The 12,815-nt window shown below is 36.6% G+C and overlaps 1 protein-coding gene across 1 annotated transcript; it reads left to right on the forward strand.

The window, feature by feature from the left end:
• Positions 1-71: 71 nt before the first annotated feature.
• On the forward strand, positions 72-12,410 carry SLC25A32 (solute carrier family 25 member 32). Its single transcript, XM_006916626.3, has 7 exons — positions 72-493; positions 5,462-5,612; positions 7,470-7,555; positions 8,674-8,834; positions 9,196-9,309; positions 9,635-9,780; positions 10,869-12,410. Exons 1-7 carry the CDS (start codon positions 340-342, stop codon positions 11,002-11,004), a joined length of 948 nt encoding a protein of 315 aa, XP_006916688.1. The 5' UTR covers positions 72-339; the 3' UTR covers positions 11,005-12,410.
• The last annotated feature ends 405 nt before the right edge of the window (positions 12,411-12,815 follow it).

A 12,815-nucleotide genomic window follows, 5' to 3' on the forward strand; every position in this document is an offset into this window, starting at 1 on the left:
ACAAAGGTTGGCCGGGGTCGGCTCTGTGCGTTCCCATCTACGTCTTTCAGCCTCAGCCAGCAGCGGCTGTAGGCGAGGCGGGCGGAGATTCGGCGGAGGCGGGCGCCCCACCTCCTTCGCGCTCTCCGCTGGCGTGACGTGCGGCTTCCCCACTGTCATGCTCCTGCTGCACCCGTGTCTCTCGGCTTCGTGCGTCCGAGTCCGTGCGCCGGTCCTGGAAGTGGGCTAGCGCCACGGGGTTCCTGCTTCGAGGCAGCGATTGTGCCCACGGTGGCGGCCACTGCATCTAGTCCCAGCTCTGCGGCCCTTGGCGCCGTGGTATCAGCGGGCGCCGAGTCAATGACGGGCCAGGGCCAGGCGGTGCCCGGGTCGTCCTCGTGGAGCGCGGTATTCCGCCACGTCCGGTACGAGAACCTGGTGGCGGGTGTCAGCGGCGGGGTCCTGTCCAACCTCGCGCTGCACCCGCTGGACCTTGTCAAGATCCGCTTTGCCGGTAAGAGCCCGTTCAGACCCTGGGCTCCTCCTTGTTGTCACCCTGAACTGGATGATAAAGGCGCAAAAAGAGGCCTTCGTCTCCCCCTGCTGCTTCCATAGTAAGAGGAGGGCGTGGAAGAAGGCGTTCTCCATCCGGGCTCTCCTGGAACTAGATTTGAGGCAGAGGAGCCTGGTAAAGGGATCTGGCCGCCGTCGTACCTGTTCCCCAGGACTAAGGGATGGAGAGCATGGGTAGAAAAACCGTCACTGGTGTAGAATGTGGGCCTCAAAACCTGATTGGGCTTAGGTCTCAACACGTTGAAAGCACTTTAAAATCTTAGGGTAGCCACGTGTTTGTCAGCACCGCTGAGAGGAAGATACAAGTGCTTGAGTTAAGGCGTAATCCCCAGCAGGTTTGGAAATAGAATTCTCTTGAAAGTTTGTTTAGCGTTTATAGTGTGGTACAAGGTCCTGTAAAGGAAACGTAGCTGATCTCCAAATAGTATTTTTTTTAGGTTTATCGAATTAAGCGCCTTGAATTAAGTATATTAAGGATATTAAAATTAACAAAGTATTGCAGAAGTTAAACTCAACACTAAATTCTGGAAAAGGTAATTTCAAATAAGGTCTTCGATAAATTTATTTGGAAACGATTTTCTGTTTCATTTCTCTTATTACATGTCAAGTTCTGCCTTGATATAGATCTGCAGAAATGATTTACTTTAAAGAGTTAAACTAATTATATCCTATTCACCTGATACACTGTTCTCTTAGTATTTGTAGACTACTGTATGAGTAAGGGATACAGAAGCTTCTAAAAGTTCTTGTCCTCAGGAAACTTATAGTCTTAATTGTAGGCTTGAGACTTAGTCATATAAAAGATTATTCCAGACAACATAAAACCAAGGACAAAATGGAATAAATCCAAATACCAAAATGTGAGTAGAGGTAGACTATCGAGAAAATTATATATTATTGATGACCGTGTATATATATATATATATATCTGTATCTGTAAAGGTTTCATTAGATCTTAAGGTTCCCCATAGAAGAACTAGTATTTTGACAGAGGGGCAGGAGGCAAGAAGCCATTCTATTAAGGAAAATCAGTAGAAATTATGGAGTAGTATTCTTAGGTGAAAACCCACAAAGTCATGTAATTTCTGTGAAGTTTATGATGCATGCACAAATAATGAGAAGTACATTTATTGAGCATTTACTAGGAACAAGGCAATAAGCTAAGTACTTCACATGCATTATCTTTTTGACTACACCGAACAACTTTGAGAATTTATTATCTGCATTATACAGATAAGGATAATAGAAGTTGACTAATTTGCTCAAGGCACAAGTTTGTAAAGATAGAGCTGGGATTTGAACCCAGGTGGTTTAATTCTAGAACCCTCTGTCACTTAACCACTCACTGTACTACTAGCTGTAAGAATCCCTGTGTATAGTGGCTTGAACACGAAAAGAATTTTGGCTTTGGCTGCAGGTGCAGGCCTGTATGACTTGGTGTCTCTCTTCTGCAACGTTTTGTTTGGGAGCAGAAAATAGGACAGTTGAAATAATCATTGAGGAATAGTGTGGTTGGCTTGGTAAGTTAATGAGCTTGTGGTAAGCATATCATGCCTAGGAAAGGGAGAGAGTATTAGACCAGTAGGGCAGGGGCAACAGATAAGGTGATTGAGATTGGATGGGAGGACAAAATTAAAGATCTGGCAGTCAAAACACATCTTTGTAATAATAAAGCTCACAGTGTGGCTATGAAATGGTGATGGAAAAGAGGAAAATTTGGGAAGATGGATAACTGAAATCAAAATAGTTGATTGACCATCAGCATTAGTGCTGTAGTTATTTAGGCCAAAAATATTCACTCTATTTATATAGCAATTTTAATTTGACATTAGAAAGGCCCTACTTCCGATCCTCTTCATAAATAACTGCAAGGTCTATTAATTTGTTTTCTTGCTTCCAGGTTTCCTACCTTCAAATTCATTCTTCCTGGGCTGCCAGGATTTCCTTTCTAAAACATGTAGGCACACTTGGACCCAAATTTTAGAAATCTGAGACTTCGAGATTATAGACACTTGTGATTTTCAAGAACCTTTGCAGTTAGGCCTGTATTAGTCTGCTAGGGTTATCATACGAAATACCCCAGACAGCGTGGCTTAAACAACAAATTTATTTTCTTACAGTTTGGGGGGCTGGAAGTACAAGATTAAAGAGCTAGTAGGGTTAGTTTCTGGTAAGTCCTCTCTCCTTGGCTTTCTCCTGTGTCCTCATGTGGCCTTTTCTGTTGTGTGTGTATTCGGGTGTTTCTTCCTCTTTATTTATTTCCAGTCCTATTGAATTAGGGCCCTACCCTATGACCTCATTTAATTTTAGTTATCTCGTTAAAGGTCCTGTCTCCAAATACAGCCATATTGAGGGTTAGGGCTTCATATGAATTTGGTGGGTGTAGAGGCTGGTGGGGGGGAGGGGAGCTGGTGCAGACTGGACACAATTCAGTCCATAACAGGGCCTTGCTTTCTTTCTAGCCTAATTTCCTACCATCTCTTCACTCCACCAGCTGTATGTACACTTCAACTACACCAGCTCCCCAGTGTTTTCCCTAACAGTGCCCAGTGCTATGATGCTTCCATGTATTTGCATCAGCTGTTGCACTTGTCTGGAGATAAACCTTCCCTACCTTTCCCTGAACACTACACAAATTTCTAATCATTCTTCAGGGCTCCATCCGACCATCTTCTCTCTCACTTTTTCTGTCACCCTGCTGCACCTTTCCAGTTCCTTCTCTACACAGCATTTATTGTGTTTCCTCTGTATTCTTGTAGCACTTTATATGTTTATCACAATGCTTATAACTTTGTAATGTGATTGCTTATTTTGCCTCGAAGATTACATTTACCTAAGGGTCATGGTTTGAATCCTACTTATGTTTACAATTCCTCTTTGGCAATAATAAGTAGTTGATAGTTTTTCTTATTTTTTAGATAAAATAATTACCTGTGTATATATTTTTCAAAATTAAAGATTTGATCCTATGATAAGGTAAATAGATTATAGTTTTAAGAAAGTATAGGGTATAGAATATTGTTGCCTATTACTGAAATATTTAACACTCTACTTCAAGGATTAAATAGCTTCTCAAAACAATAAAGAAATCATTGGTTCATTCCTATGACACATAATGATGATGTTTTAAGGTTTGTTTTGTTTTTCACCTTGAGAGAAATTGTGTTATGAGCTTACTATTAAAAGGAAGATGGAAAGGTACTTAGAAATTTATACAGGAGAATGAGACACATAAAATTTAAGGGAAGCATCAGAAAGATTGTAAAGTACACAGCGAAACATTCTTGAGAGCCAGTCACTTTGCTACTTGCTTTTAAACTTGTATAAACTTCACAACAACCTGTAGGGTAAGTGATATTTATCCCAATGAAGCAGGAAAGTTTAAGACCATGTAGCTAATTAGGGAAGTCAGATATCAAACCCAGGTCTTTTGACAAAAACTAGTATACTTTAATCTGATTTCATGATTAACCTTGTCAAGTTAATGATGAAAGAAATTCATTCCCCGCTTTTTACCTGGCAGTGGTAAACAGTGATTCTTCTTTGGATGTTGAAGTAGCCACACTTTTATATGGCTAGTGGACTGTAATTTGTATAAACTTTCAGGGGGTGGGGGGCAATTTCATTATGTATTTGTAACCTTAAATTTATACCTTTTGACCCATATTAATTCCTCTTGTAAATATTTATAAGGATATAATGTTTGTACAAATTCTTATACAGAGTATTCTCTAACAAACTTTTAATGGTAGCAAAAAAAAAAAAAAAAAAGAGAGAGAAACAATTCACATACCAACTAGGGCAGCCTTCTTCGCTTCACACCTCTTACCAGTTGAGGAGTCCTATTGATTCTATATCGTAAATCTTTCCTGGACCTGTCCACTCTTTCAGTTCACACTGCCATCGTCCTAATTTAGGACACCATCTTTTCTTCAACTAGCAACAGAATTAAAATTATAGTTTCGTATGCTTTTTCTTCTCAAGAGTGTATTGTGAACTTTCCTCTTTTGTTATTAAATAAACTTCCAAAAAATAAGATTTCATCAGTGAGGTTGAATATCTTTCAAAGCATCTTGGCTATTTGTATTTTTAAGTGAATTGATAGTGCATATAATTTGACCATTTTTCTTTGGGGCCGTTTATGCATTTTCTAATTGATTTGCACATACTGCTTTTATATTAGCTATATTAACTCTATACTATAAATATTTTTTTCTCAATCTCTTGTTTGTGGAGTCTTTCACAAAATAGAAGTTATAGTCAAGTATTTTCAGCTTCTAAAAGAGATTTGAATTCTCCTTATTTAAGAAACATAAAATCTATATAACTTAGTGTTTGTTTTACTATTATATTTTATTTAGAACTTTTGAGAGTAAGAAAACAATAAAAGGGAAGGATACTTTTTCTACTTATGCTGATTTTGGTGTGCGTTTGTGTGTGTTGGTGGGGAGGGTAGAAAGAATTTACCAAAAAAAGTTTAACCGTATCCATTTTCTTTCCTGCCACTCCTCAGGTCTTGACAGTACTCTTAATATAATTAAGGCTCCTAGCTAGTTTATTTTTTGAGTTATATTTTTGATTATTTGAATCCTTAATCTTGGATATCTACAACGAAAATAAAACTTGTGTTGAAACCTATTTACTTAAGAGGTTTTTTGATTATTTAAGAGCCAATCTGACACTTCCTGCAATATTATTTGATTGCTCAGTATGCCCTCAATGAAAATTTTAATCAATTCATGGATGTATTTATTTTAAAATATTAAATTATCCTGGAAAATAATTTTCTTCACCCAAAAAGTTTTTTCTTCTGAATTTATCTCCTTTATGCGATTGATTATGTGGTGTTTATATGTGATTCAGAGGTAGAACTTTGCTCTTACCTAATTTTGTATATCTTTTACTGCAGTGAGTGACGGATTGGAACTGAGACCAAAATACAAAGGAATTTTGCATTGCTTGACTACCATTTGGAAACTTGATGGACTACGGGGACTTTACCAAGGAGTAACCCCAAATGTGTGGGGTGCAGGTTTATCCTGGGGCCTCTACTTTTTCTTGTGAGTAGATCTGGGAGATTTTACTGTATTAAATAAAAGGAATTTTGATTTTAGTGATTATATATATATATATTTCAGTTGATGAGCAAGATGAGTCATTTAACTGTTTCTCTGAATAGAAGGGGCCAGAAAGAGCAAAATGGCTTATTACTTTCATTCTCTGTTAGCTATTATCAGAAATATTTGGTTTAGAAGAAAGTTCTTAATAGGAAGAAGGTAAAGAGATGAAATGGAGAAACACTTTTACAGAAGCCATTTCCGTGATATGAATTCAGGAAAATTGCTTATCAGAATACATTTGATTCATAATGAAGTTGGAAAAGCAGAGGACAGATCTTGGACTCTTTGTAAGCACATGTACCACAGGAAAATCCCTACTGAGAACAGAAAGCAAAAGCCAGTGCATGGTTGAAAGATTTTGAGGCATGTTCTTTCTTACCTCTTATTTGACCTGCTCATTCATTTCTTTCACGCTTGACCTGTCAAGTATCATCACCATTTGAAATAACTGCTACTGCATGCTTACTGAAGAAGCCACGGAAAGTGCCTGTGGCAGGCACATTCCACCTGTTGGGTGTACAAGTGAGAGAACAAAGCATCACTGCACTAAGTGTGTGCTGCCTTAAGCATGCCTCTGACATTTGAAACTGAATCCATGAATGGGAAGGCTTTTCTTCGTTTTAATAGATGGCATTTTTAGGAAGACATCAGTACCTGGTGTATTTGTCTTTTTCTCTTTTATATGTCATATATTTTGCTTTATCTCAATTTTATGGCAGAATCCAAACTAATTTTGAAATATTTTTTAAGTGAAAGCAAAATAAAATTCAGCCTTAGTATTGTTTAAATATTTTTCTTATTTTGAATCCTAAGACATACTTAAAAGGATGAAACTATGTGTATAAAATATATGCTCTTGTGAAATTCAGAATTATGTAGGTTCTCCAAAAAAGAGATTCTAAGGACAAGCTATGTAAGGTTTATGTGTTGAAAATTTTTTATAATAAAACGGTGTACTTGTTTCATGTTAAAATGGCATTGGTAAAGCGTGGAAAGATTTATTTAGCTGAAGTCTTTCAAGAGAAAAGTGGAAATTGGAGTTAGGGAAAACAGGCAGAGTTGATTCCCCTGCTCAGAAACCTTTTAGTGGCTTTCTGTTTTCTGCTAGATAAAGCCTAAATGTCAGTCTGCCACTCAAATGTGGTTCCAGTTTCCCTGTCTTCCCATCCACCCTTATTATAATTTTTGTTCATGCTCATCTGTGTCCCTATTGAAACCGTACTTGTCTCTCCATATTGAGCCAGGGCCATTTCCTATACAAAGCTTTCTGTGATCTAAGTTATAGTTTCTAACTCTTATGATACTGTCTATGTTGTCTTTTATTATGATTATTTGTGTGCTGCCTATGGTCTTTGTTAGTCTGTTAGGAAGGATCCACTGAGCGTTTATCTTTTTATCAGATTTGCCAACCATAGTATCTGAACATAGGTGTTCAGCACATATTTGTTAGGTGTCTTTTTCTAGTCTCTTTTGCCTTGTCCAATCACTGCACTATCACTGTACCCTCCCCGCTCCCAGTTTTCCTAGTCTTTTGTTTTTTTTTTAATTGATGAGTATGATTAAAATATTCTACATAGGTATTGCTAGCCATATATATTTGGGGGGAGGGTTGGTATAATCATACAGTAAACCATTCCAGCAAATCTGTTCTTGAAAAAGGTCTCATTTTATGTCTGCATTATGCATTGATTTTTACTTTTGGTGCACTGTTAAGTTACACACCACTTTAAACAGACTTAACTGCTTTATGATACCATTTAAAATATTTATTAAACTGCTCATGGTTTATTCTTTTAGTTACAATGCTATCAAATCATATAAGACAGAAGGAAGAGCTGAACGGTTAGAGGCAACAGAATACCTTGTCTCAGCTGCCGAAGCTGGTAAGACAGTGTGTGAAATATAAAACATCTGCTTGCAACTTGATTTTCACTTTGTTTTTTGTTTTATTTGCCTTTTTTTCCTTCGAACATCAGAGTTTAAATAGGCTTATCTAACTATACTAATCAGTGATCACATGAAATTTCCTAGAAAGCAGGTATTCTTGATTACTCTGGATAGATTTCAAGAATTTTACTTATCACAGGATAAGAAAATTTAGAAAAGTTATAAATCTAATATTTTAAGGTGATTCAGTATAGCATTTCTTCAATTAAAATATAATTTCAGTTTTAAAGTTATACAGTTTAGTAGCCTTGCTTGTCTCGTGTATAATATTCAGAAGGAAAAACAAAGACCCATAAGTCTTTAAAACTAATACTTTGATACTTCACATACGTTAGTTTCTTAATGTTTACTGATTGTCTTTTAAGGCAAGAACTATCTTATTCATTTTTGAATACCTAGCTGCTAGCAGAGGCCTGAATCACATAGGACTCAAATATTTGTTGAATAAAGGCCTACTTAGAAAACTCAGCAAATGAGAAACTTAACAAGATTTTTTTACAAAATTGTCACTTTCTGTAAAGAGTGTAAATATTATTACATTGTATAGTTCTTTAATGTTCGAGGTATAGTAGTAACTTTGAATGGATTTGCGCAAGATTGTGGTAAAGTTGGGGTGGATATATATGTGCACGTGCACAGATTATTGAGGTGCTGATTTCTTGGTCCTTTTCCCCTAATCTTCAACCCCTCTGGGTTCTACCATGTCCTGCTCCCGAGTATCAATATCTCCTCATCAGAGTCTGCTTCCCGGGACTTCCATCTGTTTTCTACACCAGGTCACATTGTTTAGGAGCCAGGACGTCTTCACTATCCTCACACTTTAAACGAAAAGTGTCTCACATTTCCATTTTCCTTTTAATTTACTAACCACATGACCACCAAAAACTATGTCTATCTTTTAGCCCTAAGACTGTACCTCAGAAACCATCTCACTGTTGTAGGTACAGCCCCTGAGCAACCCCATTCTTTATGTAACTGGACTTTTCTTAATTTGGATTGTCATAAGTGAAAAAGTTCCTGTATGCTGAGTAATCTTATTTAAATCTGATTTCAGGAGCCATGACCCTCTGCATTACAAACCCGTTATGGGTAGCAAAAACTCGCCTCATGTTACAGTATGATGGTGTTGTTAACTCCTCACAGCGGCGATATAATGGAATGTTTGATACACTTGTGAAAATATATAAGTATGAAGGTGTGCGTGGATTATATAAGGTAATGAATTATCAATACCTTTTTAATAACTGACCACTGTAATTTTCCTTGGCTCTATTGTCCTAGTTCTGAATGGCTTATAGTCAGTCCTATCTAAAAAGAAGCCAAGCTTAGGCAGGAAACAATTGAATGAAAACTGAAATCTATAGTATTGAAAATGTATTTTAAGCTATTTATCCCCATTACTAAGATGTATCAGTATGACACTGGTGGGTGTAAGAAGGACTGGGTAAAGCTTTGTCAAGTAACCATTTCACTAAGTCATACATCGAGGTCACTTGTTCTTTACTCCCCTCTCTGGAAGCTGTGGTCCCTTGGAAATTTGCTTAGTTTAGCTTTTTTTTTAATTGTTCCCTTTTAGGGATTTATTCCTGGGCTGTTTGGAACATCACATGGTGCCCTTCAGTTTATGGCATATGAATTACTGAAGTTGAAATACAACCAGCATATCAGTAGATTACCAGAAGCCCAATTGGTAAGATGATTCTTGAGAAAAATGTATCATTTACTTTTATGAGTATATAATAGATGGAAATTTTGTCATGTTTACTTTGGTGGTATTGCTATGATATTGAGTATTGACTCTGCCACTAATTTAATTTATAGTTAAATATTTTATATTTTGACACGCAGATGTTAAAAATAGAACCCCTTAATTGCTCAGAGCTTCTGTTAAGAGGGGAAATAGTATTTTTCACTTACAAATTCATTTAAATGTTTGTTTTCCTATATAAATTATACTTCTATATTTTTCAAGAAATCCTGTCTAAAGAAAAATTTGTTTTGTGTTGTCATTTTAGAGCACAGCAGAATATATATCTGTTGCAGCACTATCCAAAATATTTGCCGTAGCAGCAACGTACCCATATCAAGTTGTGAGAGCTCGTCTTCAGGATCAACACATGTCTTATGAGGGTGTATTGGATGTAATCACAAGGACCTGGAGGTGAGTATGTTAGAATGGTTCTTAGGAGGTACCTCGCAAATCTTCAGCTGCCTAGTCGACATTAGTTTTATAGCAAAGGCCAGTGTGCAGTGGTGAAAACATGGTTGGGAAAGTGGCCCCTGCTTTCCCATTTCCCATTTACTACATGGACTTCAATCTCTCTAAGGCTTGATTTCTTCATTTGTAAAATTATCTATCTAGGTTGACAAGATTGTTATAAAAATCAAATGAGATCCGTGAAAATGCTTTGACAAATTAATAAAACAAAATATAGGTGTTATATAACATTTGAATGGCCTTGTAAGTCATAAAAGACCTAGTTTAGTACAATTAAGAAGGCTTCACACCTGATACTGGCACCATAACTTTTGCAAATATAGTGGATCCTTGAATAACATTTCCTTATAACACTGATGAGATGCCATAGGAACTCAACTCTTGTTTATATCTGTCAGTCTGTGGTAAAATTGGTTTCGTTATACCTATTTCACTTGAAGTTGCAGAACCTATTGACAGTGTAAATGTCTTCCATGTGTGGAAGAAATGCTTGTTCTGCAGCATGGAAATAGTTAAACTGTTATAAGTAGACATTCCCATATTTATTTTTAATTTTAAAAGGCCAAAGCAAAATATTTAGAATCTTCAATTTAATTCAATTTAGTAAATATCAAGAACCTAAGTGACAAGTTCCAAGGCCATATTTCTATTCCAGGCATTAAGGAAATACAGTTTTATCTTACTGAGTGCTATATTTAGTGTTGTCTAACATTTATGAGATTTTTAATGCCTATATTAGATCAGTTAATATTACTGCATATTCATACATTTAAAGACATTTGAAAGGTGGTTAACATTGAAGCATTTCCAGTTCACTTTTGAAGTGTCCCTTCTTCCTCAGTCATCTCACAAAAGAAATGTAAGCCCCTACAAGTGGGGTCATAAACAGCATTACTTCAGGACATTGAAAATACGGACTTAAATCACAGGGAGGTTTGACTGCTGGCTCCATGCCCTATGCCAGTTAAACTTTTGTATCTTTAGGCTAGCTATGTAGGAAATTAAGCACCTATCTATTTTTCCCTCTAAAGGAAAGAAGGCCTCGGTGGATTTTACAAAGGAATTGCCCCCAATTTGATCAGAGTGACTCCAGCCTGCTGTATTACCTTTGTGGTATATGAAAATGTCTCACATTTTTTACTTGACCTTAGAGAAAAGAAAAAGTAAGCTAAAACAAGACAATTCTAATATGTCTGCCCAAGGCAACAACATGCTCCTTGTGTCTGAAATGTAAAACTCAGAAGAATACTACACAGCAACATGGCTCATAATCAAAATCAGTCTATAACCATTAGAAGTCAAAGAACTGCTAAATCTTAATGTTTTTCTGCTTTTTGCCTTCCCTGTACTTGTGGGACTTCTGCCTGAAGTGGCTGCCATCAACACGACAGTAAAACTGACGTCAACTGGGGAGTGTCACACATTTCTCCATTTTGTTGTTCAGGTAGAAGTGGATTTGCAACATTTGCTAAGTGAATTTGGCGAGTGCACTTTTTTTTTCTGAACTCATGTGCCTGGATTAGCTTTAAAATCGACCTCTGTGCAATATCAAGAAAATGGCTTCTTATAAGAATGTCATCACTGTTTCAAGGGTAAATTAAACTTTAAGGATTTGCTGGAAAAGATGTTGCCCAAATCCAGACCATTTTAGAATTGGGATATTTTGGTGAGAAAAAACTCACTATAAATGTGCTTTAGTTTTAATTCAGTTGGAATACACTGACTAGAAAAATTTAAGTTGTGTCCTTAATTTGAGTAGTAGTGGATATTCGTTGTCATTTCATTACTAATTTTATTTCCAGAGACTCTCCCATCATTTAAAATGTAGACCTGGATTCCATTATTTTTTGGCATGGATACCTAGTGTCTTAAATTTATAAAATCTCAACTAGGATCCAGCTGTGTCAGCCCTTATTATATTTGGCTATAAATCACTTACTGGAGTTGTGATTAGATCACCTTATACAGATGCTGGAATGACGGGGATGTGTTTGTTGACAAACTATGGAAATGATATAGTTCCTACTTCAGTTTTCGGATATGTGAACCTCAAATAAATGACTGATCTATGTTGGTTACTCAAATTCAGGTTTAAATACAAATTACACTAATGGCTATTAGCGGTTTTACTTTTATGAGTCATTGTAAATACCTATAAATACAAAGGCCTGCCGCAAAGCGATACCAGAATAATACCAATATTTTTATCATAAACATCTATGAATGCTATTGCACTACCATCTATGTTGTGGTTTTCAAAGCCATATTTAAATGGTTCTTTGAAAACAGGTCTATTTTTTATATTTTGAAAATGGCAGTTTTAAAAATAAAGTTGAAATGATAAGTACTTAATTATATTTACTATAATTTCTTGTAACAGGCACAGGAATGCTTTATAAATTAAATGTGTCATATTTTTTTTCATACTCTGGATTATACTATAATTCATATGAAATCCTTGTATTAGTCCCTATATGGAAAAATAAGCCGCAGTCGATTTTGGAGTTTTGGAGGTTGTGCCATGATTTGAATGCCTTTGTACCCTCAAATTAATAAAACATATCTAGTTCATAGCTGGTGGTAGTGTGGACCTGGTTGATGAAGTTGGAAGTAGTTTATAGCTTAGGGAGAACTAGAGCAGGGTTCATGGAGGGAAAAACATTTAAGCTGGGCCTTGAAGGAAGATATTTCAAAGGGACTCATGTAAGAAAGCATAGGTGACATGTCTTGAGCAGTGAGTTGAAAATGAGGTAATGAAGAAATGGAAGACAATTCAGAAAGATTGGCACCAGAACATAAGAACTCTCAGAGCTTTACTAAACCTCTTTGGGTTTTATTTGTTGGATACAAGACAAGTGAGAGTAATTAATGGAACTGAGAGATATGGCTACATCTTAGGAGTGACAGAGGAAGACCAATCAGATAAGAGGAACAGACTCAGACGGGGTTATCAACCATATAAATATTTCAATATTTCA

This window comes from Pteropus alecto, unplaced genomic scaffold, assembly GCF_000325575.1.
Source record: "Pteropus alecto unplaced genomic scaffold, ASM32557v1 scaffold164, whole genome shotgun sequence".
NCBI lineage: Eukaryota > Metazoa > Chordata > Mammalia > Chiroptera > Pteropodidae > Pteropus > Pteropus alecto.

Excerpts from the sequence above, each read along its gene's own strand:
- SLC25A32 (XM_006916626.3), top strand. The coding sequence starts at position 340 with ATGACGGGCCAGGGCCAGGCGGTGCCCGGGTCGTCCTCGTGGAGCGCG. Across the intron at positions 5,613-7,469 it reads TGGGGCCTCTACTTTTTCTT|TTACAATGCTATCAAATCAT; the intron begins GTGAGTAGATCT and ends TTATTCTTTTAG. Across the intron at positions 7,556-8,673 it reads TGTCTCAGCTGCCGAAGCTG|GAGCCATGACCCTCTGCATT; the intron begins GTAAGACAGTGT and ends ATCTGATTTCAG.